At 49.2% G+C, this 22,603-nt stretch overlaps 1 protein-coding gene across 2 annotated transcripts in view; it reads right to left on the minus strand.

Annotated features, from left to right (window-relative positions):
* The window catches only part of SLC6A17 (solute carrier family 6 member 17), a 55,871-nt gene that overhangs the window by 13,102 nt on the left and 20,166 nt on the right, over positions 1-22,603 (minus strand). For both annotated transcript variants that reach the window (XM_003933428.4, XM_074381284.1), the window contains exons 3-6: positions 18,914-19,071; positions 16,922-17,048; positions 16,060-16,241; positions 13,946-14,056 (exon numbers count right to left, since the gene is read on the minus strand). In XM_003933428.4, the coding sequence (XP_003933477.1) occupies positions 13,946-14,056; positions 16,060-16,241; positions 16,922-17,048; positions 18,914-19,071 (578 nt within the window). The remainder of the gene's footprint in view (positions 1-13,945; positions 14,057-16,059; positions 16,242-16,921; positions 17,049-18,913; positions 19,072-22,603) is intronic.

Genomic DNA, 22,603 nt, shown 5'->3' on the forward strand with positions numbered 1-22,603 from the left:
CAGACAGACTGAGGGAGGCAAGGAGCCAGCTAGAGAGTTCACGTCCCTGTGGTAACAAGCCCTGTGTGGGTCTGGGTCTGGCTGCCCCTTCTGAGTACCTGTGGGTAAGTCCTCATTCGAACAGTGAGGTGCTGGACTTTAGGGTCTGTCTGGACTTCAGCTGTCTTTAATATCACAGCCCTAAATAACAACCAGGACACAGGGCGCACGTGCCGCCGTCTCAGCAGCTTCCTAGGCACATCTGAACATCTGGCGACCCTTCACCAGCTGAGAAGATGTTGGCACGCTCAGAGGGCTGGCAGGGCAGTGAGGCTGAGGGTGGCACCCCCATGCTGAGGGGAAAGAGGTGGGGGATGGCAGTTGAGCCTTTGAGCTTCAGGGCCTGGGGACAAATGGAGACCCAGGAGGACTGTCTGGTCAGAGAGTATGTGTACTCCAGGGGACGTTAAGGTCCCCCATCCAGCACAGAATAAGGAAAACCATCTTTAGACCACCAAGAAAGCCCAGAACACAGAACTTAAGGATCTAAGGGCCCCTTGCAATCCACGAGGAGACCGTCTCCCCAGACCACCCCTGGGTACTTATTAGGTGTAAGTTGTCTAGGCCTCCCTGTAGCAATGACATGCAGCCACTCATCATCCATCAGTCTCTGAGCACCTGCTGTGGGCCAGGCCTGGTGCTAGGTAAAGCAGAGACCCAGGAACAGAGGCAAGCAGGGTCTCCATCCTTGTGAAGTTTACATTCTAGTTGGAGAGAGGCACATCGGTCAAATGGTCCACAAACAAATGCTAAATTGCAAATGTGACAAAGGCGGTGAGGGCTGGGCACCCAGTGCTCGGAGTGAGGGCTGGGCACCCAGTGCTCGGAGAGCACATAACAAGGGGGTTTGAACAAGTTGGGAGGCCTGGGGAGGCTTCCTAGAGGAAGGGGTCCTCAAGCTGACGTCTGAAAGCTGATGAACGCGAGGCTATGAGGGAAGGTAAGAGCATTGGGCAGAAGGAACAGCATGGGCAGAGGTCCTGAGACAGGACAGAGGCTGGTGTGTAAGAGGGAGTGGAAGATGCCAGGGTGGCTGGAGCAGTGAGGGGGGGTGGGGGTGGCATGGGTGGGGCTGGGAGAGGAGAGACGTTAGATCAAAGGCCTGTACAGATCCTGTCTTCACCCTGAGAAAGCACCCAACCTGAGAAGCCACCATGGGGTTTGAAGAAGCAGAGACAGAAGCATCTGCATTTCCAAAAGAAGTAAGTGGATGCAGCAGACCTTCCAAGAAGCGCCTCCTGGGGTCTAGGCTGGAAGGGACAGTGGCTTTGCTAAGGGGTGGGTGGTGCCAATGGAGAGACTTTAGGGATGGACTGGAGATGGGAGATGCTGGAGAGGAAGAGGCCGAGGCTGAGGTGAGGGCCATGTCTCTGGCCTGCATACCTGAGCAGGCGGTGACAACGGGGACAGTGGGAGAGGAACAGGTTGACAGTGTTGGGCAGGGAGGAGCAAGACATTAGTTCTAGAAAGGTGGAACTGAATGTGTCTTTAGGACATCTAAAACGAAATGCCAGGTGGTCCGCTGGACAGATGAGCTGGGAGTCAGAGAGAGGCAAGCTGGAGACAGACTTTCTGAGAAGCAGGTGTGGGGCAGCAGCCGAGGCTGTGGCTCCAGTTACAGAGGGAGAGGCAAGAGCCTGGGGCCGCGTCCGTCTCCAACACCGAATGCAGGGAAGAGCCAGAGTCTCCTGAAAGGGACTGAGAGAAGGAGAAGTGGCAGAGGCAAGAGGAAAACCCCGAGAGGCCTGCGTGGGGGAGGAGAAGGAGTCAGTGCTGCCAGTGAAAGACCCTGAGGGAGTCCGCACAGGGCTTCAGGGGCATCCTCGGAGTTGCTACCTGATGAGAAGCCAGGTGAAGTAAAGAAAGGAGAGGCAGAGGAGAGGAACTGGAGGCAATGTGGATAAGCAGGTCCTTGGGGAAGCAAGCCTGGGATCAGGAGAAGGGCAGTATCAGGAGAAAGCTATGAAATCAACAAAGGGTTGCATTTTTTTATGTTGTCTTGATTTTGTTTTTGTTTTTGTTTTCAACTGAGTGTCTTCAAAAGCTGGAGGGCAGGGATGTGGGGGAAGCTGTCCTTCGTAGGCCCACCCTCGGGCTGCTGATTTGAGAGAGGTGAGAGGAAGGACAGGATGGGGCAGTGGCGGGCAGGTTTTATGGTTGGTTTCTGTCTCTGTCATCTGAGGGAGTTTCTTGGCAGCTTCTGTCTTTCCTGTAAAGCAGGAGGCAAAATCATCTGCTGGGGATGAGTGTGCCGGAAGGGAGGTCAGAGGGTGTGGAGGATTGGACGGGTTTAAAATAGCCACAGCGGAGCGTGGGAGAACCAGGTGACCAGAGAAACAGGGCCGGGCTGTCCAGTACTGCTGGGGGCCCACCACCCTCGCACAGGCGGATGTCTGGTTTTTAAAGTAAGATGAAACGTTAGCTTCTTTAAAAAAGTAATATAGGTGGCTCAAGCCTGTAATCCCAGCACTTTGGGAGGCTGAGGCGGGTGGATCACGAGGTCGAGAGATCGAGACCATCCTGGTCAACATGGTGAAACCCCGTCTCTACTAAAGATACAAAAAATTAGCTGGGCATGGTGGCACGTGCCTGTAATCCCAGCTACTCAGGAGGCTGAGGCAGGAGAATTGCCTGAGCCCAGGAGGCGGAGGTTGTGGTGAGCCGAGATCGCGCCATTGCACTCCAGCCTGGGTAACGAGAGCGAAACTCCGTCTCAAAAAAAAAAAAAAAAAAAAAAAAGTAATATAGGCCCAAGGTTCCTTATCTAAAAGCCCTGGGGGCCGACTGGTTTTGGAATGCAAGCTTTTGTTTCTAATTTAATTTGAAAAAGGTAATGTGGTGCATATGCTACTTAATTACATAACACCCCCAGCGGGGTCTGGGGCAGCACCCCGTAATCAAACACGTTAGTATTTCTGCGGCAAAATATGAATATTCACACCAAGTGAATCAATAAAGACTATAAATAGCCTCACATCTGTGCAGGTCATTTTGCTTCCAAATGAGTTCTGGAGGATCAAAACCAACTTTTGTTTGTGGGGCTATTTAGATTTTGGTATTGTGGATAAGGAAACAGGGGCTTGTACTGTGCTTAATAGAAATTTGGAGACTAGAAAAGGAGAAGAAAATAATCCTAGTTCCACTGGAAAAGGACTGGTGTGAATTCCCATCTCTTGGGTGAGTTTTTGAAAAATAATCTTTCAAGAATGCTCCAGAAATGGGCAGAGAGGTGACTTATGCCTGCAAGGAGTGCTGGCTGGCCTTCTCCGGTATTCACAAATGTCAATCACAACAGCAATCTGCTGGAGCCTGGGCGCTTTTCCCAGGCTAGAAACCAGGACCTCATGGGAGGGTTCTGGGCAGTTTGCTGAGTTCTAACTAGGAAGAAGTATGAGATTTTCTAAGAGAAGGAATGTTGAGATTATTCCGTTTAGCCTAAAGCTGCCTCCTTACATATTTTAAGTTTGGCCTAAAGGTTTCTCTGTACTTCGTGAACAAGACAAGTGACAACAGAGGATGAACTTGTGGCCAGACTACAAGTGGAGGCGTACACGACCGTAGCCTACTCTTGTGCCAGTCACTGAGTTTCAGCCAATCAAATGTGGCCAACTGTTTGAATCGAGTTCAAATGAGGCAAACGCCGAGCCGTGACCGGTCCAGCTGTTTCTGTACCTCACTTCCGTTTTCTGTAAGTCACTGTCCTTTTTCTGTCCATAAATCTTCTTCCATCACGGGGCTCTGCACTGGACTCTGAGCCTACTGTGGCTCGGAAGGCTGCCCAATTCGCCAGTCGTTCATTGCTCAATGATACTTTTACATCTAATCCAGCTGAAGTTTTGTTTTCTTGTTTTTGTTTTTGTTTTTTAAACAAGATGAGCACAATTCAAGTCATGTTGCTTGCATGTTGAAAAATCTGATGGTTCCTCACTGTCTTCTAGAAAATCTTTTTTCATTCCTTTGTATTCTGAGCACTCTGGGTGCAAGTAACTTATTACTCTCCAAAAGCACCATGGTCTTTCACACCTCTGGCCTTTGCCTAGGCTGGAATTTTTGCCTGAAATTCCCTTCCTCCTATTTACTTTCTGGTGAACTCCTACATATTTCTCAAAACCCAGCATTATTGTCATCTCTCCCTTAAAGCTTTTCCTGATTGCCTCTGGTCCTTGGATTCTCACAGCTTTTGTCAATATCCTGTCACAGGTTTATGTGTCTCGTCTTCCTTTCAACACTTTGTGCTTTGGGGTGCAGCCCATCTCCTGCTCATGTTCATGTGAACAGTGCCTGGCATGTGGGACAGAAGGTGAGCTGGGAGCAAGAGAGAGACTGGACAAAAGCCGACCTTTTGCTGTGAGTTGTGAGCTGAGCAGGAGTGACCAGACACGGGGCTGTGAAGTTGTTAGCAGCCTTTGGAGCCCAAATGCAGCCTTTAGAACAAGAGGATGATCTTAGGACTTCAAAGTTCTACTTTCTAAAACATGGCTATTTTAACACTGGCTTCATCTTATTCTCCTTTCCTCTCCTCTTTCTTTCCTTTTTTTTTTTAAGTAATTATTTCCTTTTGTATCTATGTCAATCATTTTTACAAAAAGTCCAGACCTACCTGTGAGACCCAAATTCATATCATCATTAGAATTTCCATCACCCCCTAAACCAAAAAAGTTTAGGATAAAGGAAGACGTGAATACATTCCTCAGCCTAGTAACAGTTCAGGGCTAAATTTCACAAACGGAGGCAGCCACTCCTGGGAGGATACCACAATCCTAAACTGCAGATCGGAGCTGGCCCTATAGCTCGGAGATTTCTTGGAGGATGGAATATTGGGCGATTTTGGATGAAACAAAAATTTATTTGTTTGTTGAGATTGCTGTAAAAATTATGGAATATTTATTATAAAAGGTACAAAAGTAGAGAAGACAGTGTGATGAATACCCATCACCTACATACGCATCACCCAGCATATTGATGGAACCAAATCTGACATTGGTAGGGCCCAGGGAAGCATCTGAGAGTTAACTTGACCTCTGAGGAGAAAAATGCCTGGTGCAAGTGGTCCCTGGGCACACTCCCTTTCAGCCTGCAGCTCGGAGGGGTACTCTTGCTGATGAAGATGACCACAGATGCCCAGCACAAATCTGGGGGTAAATTGAGCCTGGGACCTTCAGTACAGAATGCCTGTTGTTCTTTGCATTTAAAGAGGCTCTTTCCAGGACTCCTGGGGTGATGGTGCATGATTCTAACAAGTGACAACAGAGGATGAAGTTCTGGCCAGACTCACAAAGCCCCATCCCCGCTCCAGGCATCAGGATGTGACTGCAAGAAGAAGGTAGGCAATGGGCTTTTCCCTCAGAAGAGAAGGCACACCCCCTCCTCGGGGTGTCTGCTCTAAAACAGAGCAACAGCTTCCTGCCACTTCTTCAGCGCAATGGCTGAACTACTTCCTCGAATAGGGAAACAACGTGTATCAAGGCATTAGACTCAGGGGAATGATGATGCCTTTGAATCCACAAGTAGCTGCTGCGCCCTAGCCTATGCGCATGCGTGACGGGAGCACACACCCTTGCTTCTCAGCACTGCTGTGCACCTGCTGGTGTGGAGCCAGCTGGGGCCACGAGGCACCAGATGGTACTGGAGCACCAGGCTCCTCCTGCCCAAAAACAGTGTCACCTTCACAAGGGATGAAGACAATAATAGCTAACATTTTCCACATCCTCTCCACTTGCCAGGAGCTGTCCCAGGCACTTTCCCGACAACCCCACTGGGGAGCTGCCACTGTCCACCCATCTTGCGGTTGCGGAAACTGAGGCCCTGAAGGCAAAGGAACTTGCCCAACAACTGCTGAGTGATGAGCTACAGTCTGAACCAGATTATCTGGCTTCAGAGCCCACACTCTGGTAATAAGGCTGGGCCACCTTCATCATCCTGCTGAGAAGCCCTCTCTCTAACTGTGGGAGTCAAGAAACTCTACCACTAACCTCCACCCTTAGGCCTTTAGAACTTGCAGAGATGCCACTTCTCCTCTCTAGGAGTAGATGCACATCCCTGACCCCTCTGTCTCCTTTTTCTCATCCCTGTATCCTGAACACCTGGTTCTTCTTCTCCGGATGTACCCATGATGTCAGTTTCCTGTGTCCCGCTCCTGTGATTGTGATATTTTATGCATATATCAGCAGTATACACATGTACACATTGCACACACATATACGTACATGCACATGAATATGTGTGAGTGCCTTCCTCTTTTCCCTACTGTCCACACCAGAGCTGTCATGGAGCTCTCCACACTCCTGGGGCCATTGCCCTTGCTCCTGGACTCCGCACTTCCTTGATGTGCTGAGTTGGGAACCCGCAGAGTCCCAGAGCTCCTGGCACACTGCCCCCTCTGCTCTTGCCCACTCAGCCTCCTCGCTACAGTTACCCACTCGCTCTGTGCTTCAGTTTTCCCATCTACACAGTGGTGATAATGAGAGTACCAACCTCTCCCAGGTTGTTAGAAGGTTTAAATGGGTTAACATATGCAACGAGCACACAACAGTGCCTGGCACAGAATAAACACCATTCATTGTAAAACACAGGCTGTGTAAGTACCTCACTGATTGTTGGGAACAGTTTGCTTTCAGAGAAGTTCAAATGTGAGAAACTGTCCATCTCGGAGTTGCAGAAGTGTTAGCGATCTCCACGATGGCAAGTTCACTGCTCACCCCTGACCCCTGGCCTCCAGGGGCCCTTCTTGCTGCTGCTGCCCACACATTCCCCCCATGTTTTTACACAATTACTCTACACTCACTGCTCCTCAGCCCTCCAAGTCCTCCTCCTCCATTCCTGCTCTCAGATGATCACCTTGTCTCCTACTTCGCTGAGAAAAATGTCACCATCAAGAGAGCTCTTCCCCACAGCATCTCATCCATGCCATGGGCCAGCCTTTCCCTCCAGCTACTGTGGGGACCATGTGTGGTCCTAGCTGAGACCAACTCCTGCAGCTGAGTACTGCAGACTCTCCCTCCTGCTTATTTCTCCTCTCCTACAACACAAACTTCCTCCTCTTTTTCAAAATTTTTAAGTGCACAATTCAGTCATTTTAGTATGTGGTGTAACTATTACCACACTCAACTTTAAAATCTCTTCATCACCCCAAAGAGAAAACCCATAGACATAGAGTCAGTCCCCATGACTCCCCCAACCTCCCCACAAGCCCAGTCCTAACTGCTAATCCACCTTCTGTCCTACAGATTCACCTATTCTGGACATTTCATATCATTGGAATCATACCATGAGAGGTCTTTTGTGTTTGGCTTCTTTCACTTAGCTTAAGGTTTTCCGGAGTTGCATTGCAATGTGTATCACTGCCTTGTTCCTTTTTATGGCTGCATGATATCCCATTGTATGGATATACAGTACCATCTTTTATTTTTTATTTTTATTTATTTATTTTTTTTTGAGACGGAGTTTCACTCATTACCCAGGCTGGAGTGCAATGGCGCGATCTCGGCTCACCGCAACCTCTGCCTCCTGGGTTCAAGCAATTCTCCTGCCTCAGCCTCCCAAGTAGCTGGGACTACAGGTGCGCGCCACCCTGCTTGGCTAATTTTTTTTGTATGTTTAGTAGAGACGGGGTTTCACCATGTTGACCAGGATGGTCTCGATCTCTTGACCTCGTGATCCACCCGCCTCGGCCTCCCAAAGTGCTGGGATTATAGGCGTGAGCCACCGCGCCCGGCCTGTACCATCTTTTAAAAATTTATTCATCAGTTGATGGACATTGGGTTGTTTCTACTTTTTGGCTATGATGCACAATGCTGCTATGAACATCTGTGTACAAGTTTTTGTGTGAATATGCTTTTAGTTCTCTTGGATATGTGCCTAGCGGTGGAATTGCTGCGTCATATGCTAACTCTGTTTAACCTTTTGAGGAACTGCCAGGCTGTTTTCCAAAGCCATTATTCCATTCACATTCCCACCAGTGGTGTATGACGGATTATTTGTATCATATAAACTGTGAAATAACACCCTAGACCCCATGGCCATCTCCAGTTACCATCCCATTTCTTGCTTCTCTGCTCCTCTACAGCAAAACTCCTGAGAATAACTGGTACCTATTTCTTGTCTCCAATTCCTCACCTCCCATTTTCCCTTCAACCCATTATTGTTCGCTTTGTCCTCAGCACTCGAGCAAAGTAGCTCTTGTTGAGATCACCAGTGACCGCTCTGTTGCCAAGTGCCTCGGTCATTTCTCAGACCTCATCACCTGACCTCTCGGCAGCTTTGGATATGGCTGATCATTCCCTCTTTCTTAAAGCATTTTCCTCGTTCCGCCTCTAGAATGTCTGTCTGTCTGTCAGCCTGCCTGTCTCTCTCTCTCTCTCTGCTCCTATTCTTCACACACCCTCAGCCCACGTATCCCTCCCTCAACCTCTAAACACCAGGACCCCAGTGCTCAGCTCTCTTCTCTGTCTTTGTTCATTCTCTAGGTGACTGTGAGCCAATCCATGGCTTTAAATTCTCTCTGTTATCCCAGACTCCCAAATGTAGACTTCCATACCTGATCTCTAGATCCATACATCCAACTGCCTCCTCAGCATCTCCATGCGGAGATCTATTTGATATCTTAAGCCTGCCACATCCAAAAAAGTACTCCAGATGTTCCCCACCAAATCTGCTCCCTCCACTGTCTTCCCCATCTCCATAAATGTCACCTCCATCCTTCCAACTGCTCATGACTGTAAAGGGCCACAGTCATCCTTGATTCCTCTCTTCCTCTTACATCTCACAACCAATTCAACAGCAAATCCTGTTGACTCTGCTTCCGAAACGTATCTTCCATCAAACCAACACTCGTCACTCCCATTGCCATCACCTGGGCTCAAACCCCAGTCCTCTCTCACCTGGAGGACCTCCTAGCAGGCCTCCCTGTCCTGTCCTTACTCCCTCGGATTTTCTACAGAAGCCACTTAAGAGGCTTAGAGTGATCGTCCTAAGACAGAAGTCAGATCACGCTGCTCCTCTGCTCAAAACTCTCAATGGTTTCCCTTTTCACCACAGTAAATGTCAAACCTCTTACCTTCACCTCCAGGACCCTCGTGATCCGGGTGTATATTACCACCCACCACATGTCCTACCTCTTTCCCCTCCTGTTCAAGCCACGCTGGCCTCCTTGAATATGCCAGCCACAGCCAGTCTCAAGCCAAGCCCTTTTCACTCATTGTTCCCTCTGTTCGGAATGGAATGCATTACTTCCAAATATCCACATAGCCTATCCCCTGACCTCCTTCAGGTCCTCACTCATATGTCACTTCTCAGCGAGGCATTCCTTGACCGTACTGTCCATAATTGCAACTCTTCCCCCCGAATGCCCTCAGTCTTCTTCCTCTGCTTTATTTTTCCCCTTGGCATCAACAGTTAATGAAATTTTTTTAAATCTTACATTATCTGTCAATATCTGTCTCCCTCCACCAGAACGTAAGCTCCATGAGGACTGGGAAGTCTGTCTTTTTTATTCACTGTTAGATCCCGGGACTCAGAACAGTGTCTGGCATGTAACAGGCATTCAATAAACCTTTGCTGAATGAAAAAGTGAATGATGGTTATTTGGGCTGTTTTCAATGTTTTTCCACTAAACAAATGCTGGAATGATCAACACTGTACAATGATTATTTTGCTTATGTATGAGGACATCCGTAGGACAAAAATGTGGAAGTTAAATTGCTGGGCTGAAGGACATGAACAGTTGTAATTTTTATCAACATTCCCTGAATGTTTTGGTAGTTAAAAATTCTACCATAATCTACCGCTTTATATTGAACAAATCACATGATTAATTGGATGGTAGCCCATGCTGACCTGGGTTTTTAACTACATGGAGAGAAAGTAATCAGGAGAAAAGCTGCCCAAGGAATTCAAGAAGTTCATTAGCTGTCAACGTGAGTTACTGACCCTTCAACGATGCGAGCGGAGCATCATGGCAGCCTGGCCACGTTGCATTCATTACACCCGGTAACTGTCTGCTTGAAGACATGAATTGCAAAGGCCAGGTCTTATGGCCCGAATTATTTCTGAAGTTAGAAGGCTCTGTGGAAGGGAAGACCTTCCAGGTCATTTAGCATAATCTATGGAGTGCCTATGCTTCTCCCACACGGGTTCGGAGATGCTCTGGCCAAAAACTTTTGGACTCTGCCAGGGGTACCAAACAGCATGACCCCTGGGGATGTCACAAATGGAGCAGTGCACAGCATGGACAGCTAGGACAGTGACCTGGTTCTTTACAGCACCATTCTATGGCAAGAACTCATTGAAATGGCTCCTAGGACCCCTCATACCTCCCCAATCTTGTGCTGAAACAGTCACGGCTCTGCAACTGTAGTTTGCCACCTACAGACTGTCAGGCAGTTGTTTCTGAGAGTCAGCCCACTCTTTCTGCAGATGATTTGGAGGGATTTGTAAATAAGAACCTCACCCCAGCTATCACCATTGGCCTCGCTTGCCTGACTCCCTGAGGAGGCTTGGATGGAGCCCCATAGAGCTTCCTTCTCAGCCAGCTCAGCTCAGCCATGGGGTATGGGATGGGCAAAGGCAGATTTGCAGTAGTGTGATGGGGTTTTTGTTCCTAAAAAAAACCTTTCCTGCCCATCCCCCAAAATATGGGTTTGTTTTTAGCCATTCCCAGGAATACAAGACGGAATTATTTTAGATGAAATTGTAGACTAGGGGACATTTCTATTTACCTCCACTCTTGCACCTTGCCTTCAGCCACCAATTCTCATGAAGCCAGTTTATCAGCTGGAGAGCATGGATGTGGAGTCTGTGGACTGGAGTTCAGGTTTGCCTCTGCTTTTTGCCGCTGTATAGCTTCAGCAGAATCACTTTATTTTTGTGTTTATTTTTAATGAATTAATTATTTTTTGGAGATGGGGTTTCACTACTGTTACCCAGGCTGGTATCTAACTCTTAGACTCAAGGGATTCTCCCACCTCAGCCTCCAAGTAGCTGAAATTACAGGCACACACCACTTCACCTGGCTCCTGGATTTGATTTTTTAAAGTCTCATGAAGACCCTGGCCTCTGAAAATGCCAAAGTGGATTCACATGGTTTCCTGAACATCCAGGAAACTGTTTTAGAAAGAAACACCCGCTATTGCTCAAAGTGTGCATAAACCATTTTGCATCCATCTAATTGGCAAAAATTGAAGTCTGACAAATGTGGAACAACTGGGATTTTCACGTGCAACTTGTGGGAGTGTTAGCAGATACAACCATTTGGGAGTGCAATTTAGTCAGCATCTAATAAGACTGAAGATATGCATACCCTTTGAGACAGCAATTCCACTCCTAAACATATATACCCTGAAAAGCATGTATGCACAAAGTCCTGTGTAGTGTTTATTGCAGCGTTATTACCATTGGTGAAAATTGGAAACAAATGATCATTAACTAGAGAATGAATAAGTAAATTTCAGTTTAGTCCTACAGTGAAATACTGTCCATCCATGAAAACCGATGCACTAGAACGACATACCCCAATCAGTAAATCTTAGAAAATCATGTTAAGCCAAAATAAAAGCAAGTTGCAGAATATATATAATATAATGCCACTTGTGTAAAGGTTAAAAGTATGCAGAAATGCTAAACATTGTTTACGGATACACATATATGCATAACAAATTTCAAAGACTGTATGGGCAAGACAAATCCCAAATTCAGGATAGTGGTTGCTACGATCTGAATGTTGGTATCCCTCCAAAATTCCCATGATAGAACCTAATATTCAGTGTGATAGTATTAAGAGGTGGGGGTCTTTGGGAAGTAATTAGGTCATGACAGTGGAGCCCTGATGGGATTACTGCCCCTATAAAAGAGGCTCAACTGAGCTCCCTTGAACTTCTGCCATGTGAGGACGCAGCGAGAAAGCGCCATCTTTGAAGCAGAGAGTCCTCACCAGACGCTGAAGCTTGGTGCCTTGATCTTGAACTTCCCAGCCTCCAGAACTGTGAGCAATCAATTTCAATTGTTTATAAATTATCCAGTCTAAGGTATTTTTGTTGTAGCAGCAGGAATGGAGTAAGACAGTCACTCTCTTTGGGAAGGGAAGGGAATGGGACCAGGGAGGGCTACACTGGCACTTCAGTGGCATCTACAATACTTTATTTCTTAAGAATTTTTATTATATTATTAGATATGTGTTTAAGCGCATGAGATATTTCATCATTAAAGAGATCATTTAAAGTGTGTCCAAATCCAGTGGGGAGAAGTATTTTGCGTGTTGAGACAAGTAGCTGCTCCTGTGAATCTGTTCCTCTTGCTCCTAGAGTTACATATAGGGGGCTCTTAACACCATTGAGGGGCCCATCTGGAGACCTTTGTGAAGTTCCTCATTTAGGAACAATGCCAAGGCATCTAATTTTTTCCTAAAGTTTAGTAAAATATAACTGAAAAACTGAAGTGAACATTTTAGACTGATCATCGTTCTAGAGATACAGTTGGAATTCCTTAAAAGCAGTTGGCTTTCTTTCCATGGCTATTTTCCCCCAAAGAAACCAGGGTTTTATTTTTTCTTTGTCAGATATCACGTGTTTACAACAACCCTATGGCGAGCTACATGGCACAAGATTCATATTCATGCCTCAGGAGATTGTTAAGTGCTTCATAAAGTGGACCTTTGAAGTTGGTCATGCGTAAACCTCAGAGGTTATAACCAAGAACAGTGAGGGACCATTTAGGCACTGTCTCGTGTCTCATTTCCCCAGTGGACCCCCTAAGAATCTCCCGTCCTTAGAGCTCCTTTGACCGAATAGTATATGCTGCAGCTAGTGCTACCCACCAAACATCAGGAGCCTAGGGCATTTCCAACCCTATCAGATCTGGGTTCTTCTTCCTGCATCATCCTGCATGAACTGTTTGTGTAAAGGGTGTGTGTGTGTGTGTGTGTGTGTGTGTGTGTGTACATACATGTGCAAGGTGACACTAATGAACACTGAGGGCTTCAAGCTGGTCTGGCAGAGCTCTGACCCTGTGCCCATGGGCTATAGTCTCACCAGGCCCCTGCTGGTTGCTACTGATCATTTTGCATTTAGAGGCAGACTCTCAGCCTGACCAGCTGGGGTTTCTAATGTACATGATTTGGGGCAACTTGAAGGGAGTGCCAATCTGCATCTGAAAGTCTTTTATTCCTCCATGGACTGAGGCATGCCAGTTGTGCCCAGTGGTCTGAAGGGTCATTGAGAGGCAAGGCCATGAGTGGAAACAGACCATCTTTAGGGAGCCTGGGTATACATCTTCAGGATGCCCGTGCTTCTGCTGCACCCTCTGTGAAATGTGAACAGTGATCGTGCTCATCTTGCTCCCTGGGCTATTCAGAGAATTAGGAGGAAGTATGAATGACTTTGGTAAGGTTAAAATCACCACTCATGTCGTCTATTATCTTTGATAAAACAGTAACTTCTTTCCTCTGATTTGGGTACAAGGGGAGATTCCCAGCGGGGAGCTTTTTTCTCTTAGGCATCTTCTTGGTTCCTACTGCCATGCATTGAAAGCCCCCATGAATGAATGAATGAATATGAATGAATGAAGATCCCTGCTCTCATGCCCCAGCCAAACCTGACTTCCCACTGTTGCTTCAAGCATGTCCAGTGATTTCCCACACCTTCGCTCATGCGGTTCCCTTTGATTATAATGTCCTATGGCTACTCACTGCAATCCTACCTTCTCCCTAAGGCTCTTTCAAATGCTACCTCCTTGCTGAAGCTTTTTCTAATTTCACCCAAATTGATGTGACATGCCTCTCCTGGGAACCTTGAGGGCCTGGCATAATACCCAACAACACACAGCAGGTGTTTCGAGTGCATTAAATTGCATGAAGCTGACCAGGTCAGGTAGACCTGTTGCTGTTCCCTGGCCTGTGGGAGCCTCAAACCCTTACCTTGGGAGTGAACATGTGTAGGATGCCATCAACTGCCCCTCGCAGCAACAGCCCCCGGACCAGGAAGCAGGCCAGCACCACATAGGGGAAGAGGGAGCTGAAATACATCACCTGCAGAGAAGACAGGGGCCCACCATCAGGCAGAGTCCTTCCTGCAGCTGGCACCCCATCCCTGCTCACATTTGGAGCGCATGAGCTGCCTCTGATGGCAGCAGAAAGCAGAGCCCTAGAACCCCTGGGCACAGGGCCAAACCCGCCACACCTCAGGCATGGAGCCAAGGCAGTGGCAGGAACAGGACAAGCTGGAGTCTGCATGGCCGGGCCTGGGGTTGGTCTTCTCCTTTCCAGAGCTGGTAGGGCTGAGCTAACAGCCTCCTCATCCCACAGGGCTGCCAAAGGGGTGAGGGAATCCTGTGCTCCCCACTCCTCATTCTCCCATGTCTCATTCCCCAGTGGACCCCCTAAGAATCTCCCGTCCTTAGAGCTCCTTTGACGGAAGACTTCCAGGAGGTTACAGACATGGCTCCCAAGCATAAGACATCTGAAGAAGTCCCCAGCGCCTTGTGAGGACGAACCGTGGGCTCTTCTCTAGCACAGCGTTTCTTGCACATTTCTATATCCCTGCATGCCTGGCATACAGCCTCACACAAAAAAAAAGGTGCTCACAAAATGTTTGCCGCACTGAAACAAATGAAGAGGGCTGTGTGGACAGGGTGGTGTAAAGGCCATCAGAATACATGTCTGCCGTTAGACTGCCTGAGTTCTGAGCCTGGCTCTACCATGTATTAACATGTGACCTCAGGCATTTCATTTAACCTCCGTGTACCTCCACCTCCTCATCTCTAAAATGGGCGTAATCATCCCTAACTCATAATGCTGTGGACCAAATGCCTTCATACAGGTGGCAGTACCTGCGAAGTACCAAGAAGCATCAGCTACTATTTCGGCCTCTGGAGAGCAAGAGGTCAGTGGCTTTAAATTCTCTCTTCCCACCCAGAAGACCCTGCGTTCTACCTTTTTAGAGCTTAGCTTCCTTGCTCATCAAATCTGGTAAAGAATCTGAAGCCTCAAACAGCCAGGGTTCTAGTTGCAGCTCTGAGACTGACTGGCTGCATGATGTTAGCTAAGGTGCTTTTCCCTCTCTGGGCCTCATTTTCCTCATCTGTAAAATGAGTGGACTGGGATACAGGATCTCTAATATAAGCCTTTCCATCCCTGGCAGCACAGGAATACTGATAGGTGACAAGTAAGAAAGGGTCCTTATTAATTTTTTTTTCTTGAGATGGCGTCTCACTCTGTCACCAGGCTGGAGTGCAGTGGCATGATCTAAGTTCACTGCAACCTCCGCCTCCCAGGTTCAAGCAATCCCCCTGCCCCAGCCTCCCAAGTAGCTGGGAATACAGGTGCACGCGCCAACACACCCAGCTAATTTTTGTATTTTTAGTAGAAACAGGGTTTCACCATGTTGGCCAGGATGGTCTCGATCTCTTGACCTTGTCATCCACCCCCCTCGGCCTCCCAAAGTGCTGGGATTACAGGTATGAGCCACCGCGCCTGCTGAAAGGGCCCTTATTTAAAGGGCATCTGAACTGCTAAGAAGAGGTGTGGGAGTTGGCTGTTCTGCCTCTCAGAAACACCTATGGAACTGCCTCCTTCACTCATAGCATCTACCTGCTCAAAGGGCCCTTTAGCTATAGCCATAGCAAGTTGCTGGTTTTCACCAAAACCTGCCCAAAGCCGGCTCTTTTGGGGCTTTTGCTCTTGGGAACCTGATGGTCTAGAATCTAGACAGATGTCCCTCGGTCAGTACTTCTAGTTTTCCTCCTCACTAACGTTTGCAGAACAGGCCTGAGTTATCTGAGCAAAGAAGCAGCTGGGATTCAGGGCAATGCCTTGCCAGCTATTCCACTCCAGGTGGGCTGTCTATGATGAACAATACTACAGCAGTGATACTCCCATGCCCTCCTCTGGGGGCCTGTGTCATCATCCAGAGCCATCAGAGCCCAAGCCCACCTGGAAGACCCTGCAGGAGGCAGCCTGGAATTCTCAGCCCTGTGCCCTCTATGCCTTTCTGCTACTCCCCATTTGGGTCCTAGGTGACCCCCAGCACTCACCTTCCCCGAGGACTGGATGCCCTTAACAACAGCCATTCCCACGATGCTCCAGGCCACGAGGAGGCACAGGGTCATCTTCCAGTTGAGTCCCCCACTCTCCGAGATGGAGTCAGAGATGTCCAAGGCCTCTCGGTACCAGAAGTAGGTAGTAGCTGAGCTCTTTTCACACTCTGCCTCCACCACTGAAATAGCAGCAAAGGTCACAGGGCCTCAGTGGTGGGGCCTATTGGGTCACTTCCTCTGCTGGACCCCCACTCAGGGCAGCAGCGGGCAAGGGAGCAGCTGAGGGTGGGCAGCTGGGAGGGGCCGCGCTCATTCTGGGTTAGCTAGGATCTGGCAGATCCCAAGGAATCCTAGGTGCCCAGTGGGGTCTGGGAGGCTTCAGGACACACTGGCCTGGCTGATTCCCACCCATGCCTCCCCCTGTCCATGTCTCTCCATGGGAGGTAGGAAAGGTGAGGCTGAATTGGCCTAAAGTTCCTTGGGAAGGGTCCTGAGCTGGGGGCTAGAGACCTGGATTCTCATCCCAGATCATTGGTTAGAAGAGTGATGTGAACATGGGAAAGTTGCTTCTGGGCCTCAGTTTCCTCATCTGTGAAGTGGAATAACAGGGTGGGTAATAACAACTAAAGTCACAATTTCCAGAGTTTTACCTACACTCATTATTTTATTCTATCTCCGTTAAGAAATAGGCTGGAAAAGAGACCATTTCCCTGGGGAAGGGGAAATGAGGATCAGAGATGTGAAGTGACTTACCCAAGGTGACACAACAAGTCTGAAATTTCAAGTGTGTGCACTAAGCCTGTGAGACCCCTTCCCAGGACAGAGCTGGCTGGCATCCCCGTCTGGGCCCCATACTTGCCTGCCATGCTCCCATTCCTGACGACAGGACATTCGCTCCAGGGCAGGGGGTACTGGAAGGACTTGAAGAAGTAGAAGATGCTCCACCCAATGATCACGTTATAATACAGCCCCACAAAGAGACAGACCTGGGAACAAGCCCACCGCGGGGTCACCGAGGCTGCAGACAAATCTGCCCTGCCCCTATGCTCTACCCGAGGCCCAGCACGTGGGCAGCGCCAAAGAACACAGCAGCACAGCCTCCAGGGAGGCACAGGAGAGGTGGGGTGTGGGCCGTGGAGAAGCGCCCCTCGCCCTCCATTCATCTGATATTCAGGGAATCCACAAAGGAATTTTTCAGATGTTACAGTTCTCTCTTTTAAGCAACAAACTCTTAAAATTTTAATCCTTTCCAGTTGGAAATTCTTCTGATACTTGAAGTACTTTCTCCTCCTCCCTTCCTGATGACTCAAGATTGTAATGACAGAGATGCCCTCCAGAGCAGTGAAGGCACGCACGGCTTTGGCCCCTGTGGTAAACACAGCCAGACTGCTGTGCTTTGAGAGACTTTGTGGGTATTTCTTGTGGATTCTGCTCTCTCTTGGGCATGCTGGCATCCTGCCTCTAGAAAGATGGCACTGCTCATTTCCAGCAAACACAGTGACACTGGTAGAATTTTATTTAAAATAGGAGAACATGGACTCGGCCTGAAGGTTCAAGCAATGTTTCTATGGGCAGGGATTTGCTGCATCCACTCTGGACACAGGGAGGCCCCTTCCAGAGGCCCGGCTGTCTCCTGCGTCAGTGAGATGGGCGGCGTCAGCGTGAGAACTCAGGGCCACTTGCTTCCTCTGTCTCACCTGAGCACGTGTGTGCAGGAGCAGAACATACTGGGAGCACAGAGTGAGACGCCCACTTCCTTTACTTGGGTCCTTTCAGTCCAAGCGAGAGACCACACACACACTCCTGCGTCTCAGCACACAGCCAGTCCCAGCAGAATACACGGCATTGGCCAGTGCAAAGCTGATGGCTGGCATGAGAGCAGGGAGGATGCGATAGGCCCTCTCCCAGTCTCTCACTGAGGCAGGTTTGGGCTGGCCCTACTGCCAGCTGGTGGAATCCTTAGTCCCTTCCAGAAGTTCATGCCAGTCCTTATCCCACGTGTGAGCAGTGAGCATGGGCCCCTGTAGGTTTTTCCCTTAAGGGATGCTCAATTTTCTTACCTAGAGCTCTGAGCAGGGTCTCATCTGTAACTTGTGGATGAGGCTGGAGCCCTCACAGAGTTCTCCATCCGGGGCCAGTGGGGTCTCCCTGTTTCTCCCTGTTCCAAAGCCTCACCCTCCTTGGGTTGACCCTAAGTTTCCTGTGTGAGTCCTCCAACTCTGCTCTTTGGCACAGCAAAATGGCAAGGAGACCCTGAGCCCCAGGCCTGCCTGTTCTTGAGGTCCCTGCTTGCCCCATTAAAATAGTCTTTGACTGGCTGGGTGCAGTGGCTCACACCTGTAATCTCAACACTCCAGGAGGCCGAGGCAGGTGGATCATCCAAGGTCAGGAGTTCAAGACCATCCTGACCAATGTGGTGAAACCCCATCTCTAAAAATAAATGAATAAATAAATAAAATAGTCTTTGACCGAGGAAAGAGGAGGGACCTCCCTCATGGGGAGCTGAGGGACCGGTAAGCAGAGAAGGGCATCTGGACTAGTCCACATGTCCCCAGAGAACTCTGGCTGAGCTGTCCCAGGCAGCCCCTTGTGAATATGTCCCAGCTTTTCTTCCTTAGCACCAACGGCAAATCTTCATGCTGTTTCAGGCAGTCTGGTCAACTATCAGTTTAGGAAACACAGTGACTGAGTCCTGAAACCCCAGCTGGGAGTAATTCCCCTGTTGAGGATCCCCCTCCCTGCCCTTGTCCTGACGTAGGACTCTGGCCTGGAAACTCGGTGACCTCCTTGCCAAGGCCCAGGAGCAGCCCCCTGCTCCAGGCGCTCCCGCTCAGCGCCTGCCCTGACTCACTATGCAGCTGGAGAAGCCGATGCCTCCCAGGCGGGGACACACATAGTGCCACACGCCAATGCTGCCGCGGCGTATCCTCTGGCCCACAGCCAGCTCCAGGAAGAAGAGCGGGATCCCGATGATGATCAGCAGCACCAGGTAGGGCACCAGGTAGGCACCTGTGGGAAGAGTGGAGGGATGGCAGGGGGCTCTGGAGCACAGCAGCAGAGCGAGGGAAGGGACACTAGCCATGTCTTCCAGTCTCAGCTGCCTTTCTGGTCTTCTGCAAATTGGCACCAGTCCCGGTGCTCCTCCATGAATGATCTGGCCATATGTGTGGCCTATCACACAGCAGCACACCCAGACCCTCCTTCTCCCCCTTGACTCCCCTGACCCAAAACACTAAGCGAAAAACTGTATGTATGTCAACTCACAAGGCTGGGTTCAGAGACAGACAGACATCGCACTGCCTCTCCGGAATCCACATGTCAAGTCACATGCAGCAGACACACTCACCTCATGAGGTGCTCCATGGACAACTGTTCACACCCCCTCCGCCCACAGAGAAGCAGCCCCAGATGGCATGGGGGCTCGCTCGCCCCCAGAGCCACAGACACCGGGTGCAGCCTTCCTGGAGTCTGAACCAGATGCTGATGCAGCAGATTGGGCAGCTCCAGGGAAGCAGAGCTTGGAAGATCTCCAGGGAGGGGGGATCTGACCAGCTTTGCCATTAATCTACAGCTAATTGAGAGGAATGGCAGAGAAATTAGCAGTTCAGGAAAGCGTGGCCAGGAGGATCATAACGGATAGAATGGGTCTCGCTGAAGATTCCAGATGATAAATTAATCTCGCTGTCCTGGGTCACACTGCAGAAACAATCTCAATTCCCAGTGACAGGGCATTTAGCAGGAGAATTAAAACCATGTCTGGACACAGGCGAGTGCACCCCGCTGAGAGCTGTGCCAACAACCTAGTCCTGTTAGCAAGGCTCTGCCTGTCTGTCAAACACTGTCAGGCCAGACCCAGTCACCAGGGCCCCGACGGTCACTCAGCACTCTGACTAAGCCTTGCAAGTAGAGAGTCTCCAGAAGACACCCAGCTACACTGCTCTGCCCCCATAACATAGCATCCCACACGTTCACCAACATACGCCCAATCTGCCAATGAACACTGGCAATCAGGCATCTCCTAGGCACAAATTCTGGCACTTGGCAACCATCAGCTATTTACTGCAGGTCCACTCTGTGCCAGGCACAGGCAGCAAGGGGATAGCAGAGTAACAGAAGGGCAGACGCCATCCTGGGACAGTTCACTATCTGTCAGGGAGGCAGGCAGAGTCACGCAAGAAATGTGAGCACACATGTGTACACACACACACACCACAGACTAGTCACACAGGCCAACCAAGCACATACATGCTGAGGAAGGGGCCAGGGTCCAATGGAGCTAATCAGAAAGGCAATACACCGAGCCCTGTATGACAGCATCTAACTCACTAGACGCACACGTGCACACCTGCATTCAACTCATCACTAACAAGTAGCCCCATCATGGTGCTCGATGGAGAGAGGGCCCAAAAGGCCACATGCTTAGACCCCTGCATCTGTCTTTAACTCGGTCTCTTGGTCTTGGGTGTTAGGAAGTGGAAGAGGAGCGAAGTGATCTGCTGCAGGAAGGCAAAGGGACACAGCTTCACCGGTGCTGTATTTTGCCGCAGTGTTCTAGGTGGGGCAAGATGTGCAGGGAGGTGGGCTTCCGGGTGTCTGCAAAGTGGGTTGGCACCTTCTATGGATGCCTCTTTTTTCCCCCCAAAGAATCAGGGAAAGCTTCCAGGTAACTGCTGCCAAAGGGTGACATGGGTGTGGGTGCAAAGACAAGCTACTGGCCCCTCACCACCACCTGGTGGTAGCTCTGTCTGCCCCAGGCAGGCCGCCAGGCCCTGAGTTGACTGCAGGCGTCTCTACCGTGCCAAGGCCTAACCCAGGCATCCCCAAACTTTTGACACAGGGGGCCAGTTCACTGTCCCTCAGACCGTTGGAGGGCCGCCACATACTCTGCTCCTCTCACTGACCACCAATGAAAGAGGTGGCCTTTCCTGAAGGCGGGGGGCCAGATAAATGGCCTCAGGGGGCCGCATGCGGCCCGTGGGCCGTAGTTTGGGGACGCCTGGCCTAAACTAACCAGGGTGCTCAGGGGGCCGCGGTCACGGTAGGCAGGATTTGTGGCTAATCAGAGGTACTTCTTCATATTGACCTTTGCTGCATCACTTGGAAATACAACAGCACCCTCTTCCGCCTTAGAAAATACAACCTGGGGACACAACTGGATTTCCTTTCATGTTTCAACAGCATTCGAGAGCCTCCGGTTGTTCATCTGAATAGCAGGGAACACTCACTATTTAGAATGTTAGGAGACTTATCAGGACAGGGCCAGGATCCAGGACCTCTGAGGCCCTCTGGGTCTCTAATCATCTATGCCTCAGTCAGTATTCTGAGCCTCACTTCTGGCAAACCCCAGGGTTATTCCTGGGATTTAAGACACTCTTGGCCTCGGCCTGTAGAGGCATAGATAGCACAGGCGGTAAGGGTCAGATCCTGAAGTCAGACCTCCTGGGCTTTAGTGACATACCAGCTGTGTGACTTTGGGGAAATTATTTGATCTCTCTGTACTGCTGTTTTCTCATCTGTGTAAAGAGGATGAAAATATTACGTATGAAATTGCTGATATTTGACCATTTTGACTCACAAAAATGGCCATTTTATAAGCTTCAACCCAACACCTATCACCAGGGCTATTGCGAAGATTGAATGAGTGGCTTAGCCATAGTAAGCACTGGTTGAACGTTTGTCTTTTTCTCACAAAAATAAACAGAAGCAAAAGCAAGCTAGAAAGATGTCGACATTTTGTGGAGCTAAGGAGGGTGTGCCAGAGTTTCCGTCCAGAACTATGCAAAGTCTGATTAGATCAGCCACGGCTCAAAAGCACAGAGACTCGGCTCTGAGACCAAACAGCTGTCTCCCTCATGTGATCATCTGCCTCCTCCTAAAAAATACTTAAGATGACTTGCTATAGACTCTGTCTCAAAAAAAAAATCTGTAAAAATACGGGACAGTTAAAAGTAGAGATAAAAAGGGATTGCAGGAATCAGAGAAGTCGGAGAAAGGAAGGCAGGAATGTGGAATGGAAAGCTCAGAATTCTGAGAGTTGACAATGGTTTTCTTCTAGGGTGGTTCCTTATGTCTGGTGCCATGGTGATTGGTGTCATTGTGAACAGTCAGAAAGAACACCGCCCTGGGTGTGAGTGTCTGTGTGTGGTAGAGACAGGGACTCTGTAATTCATCACCTAGTGCCAGGCAGAACTGATCATCTAAGCCAGAAAGAACAAGGTTAGAGGTTCCCAGCTAAGTCCTCCAATGCCACATGTCCTCTGAAGTCATTTTAGGTGCCTCGGAGCTCTTCTCAACATCTCACAGGGCACAAGGAAACCACACACTTTTATATCTTTACTTTGGGCTGGTCTTATATAAACTCAGTTATCATGCCACAGAGACCATAAGCTCTGATTGACAGTTACTTATTAAAAAGTCAAAAGTCTTTCAAGCAAGGAGACCATGCAGCTAATATAACATGCTATGGGAGAAAGAGGGAAGCTTTTGGCCTAATTCAATCATAAGAGTTCAAGTCGGCATTCTTGCTCCCTGCCCTTCAACA

The sequence above is a fragment of the Saimiri boliviensis genome, chromosome 11 (assembly GCF_048565385.1).
Source record: "Saimiri boliviensis isolate mSaiBol1 chromosome 11, mSaiBol1.pri, whole genome shotgun sequence".
In the NCBI taxonomy this organism is placed as follows: Eukaryota; Metazoa; Chordata; class Mammalia; order Primates; family Cebidae; genus Saimiri; species Saimiri boliviensis.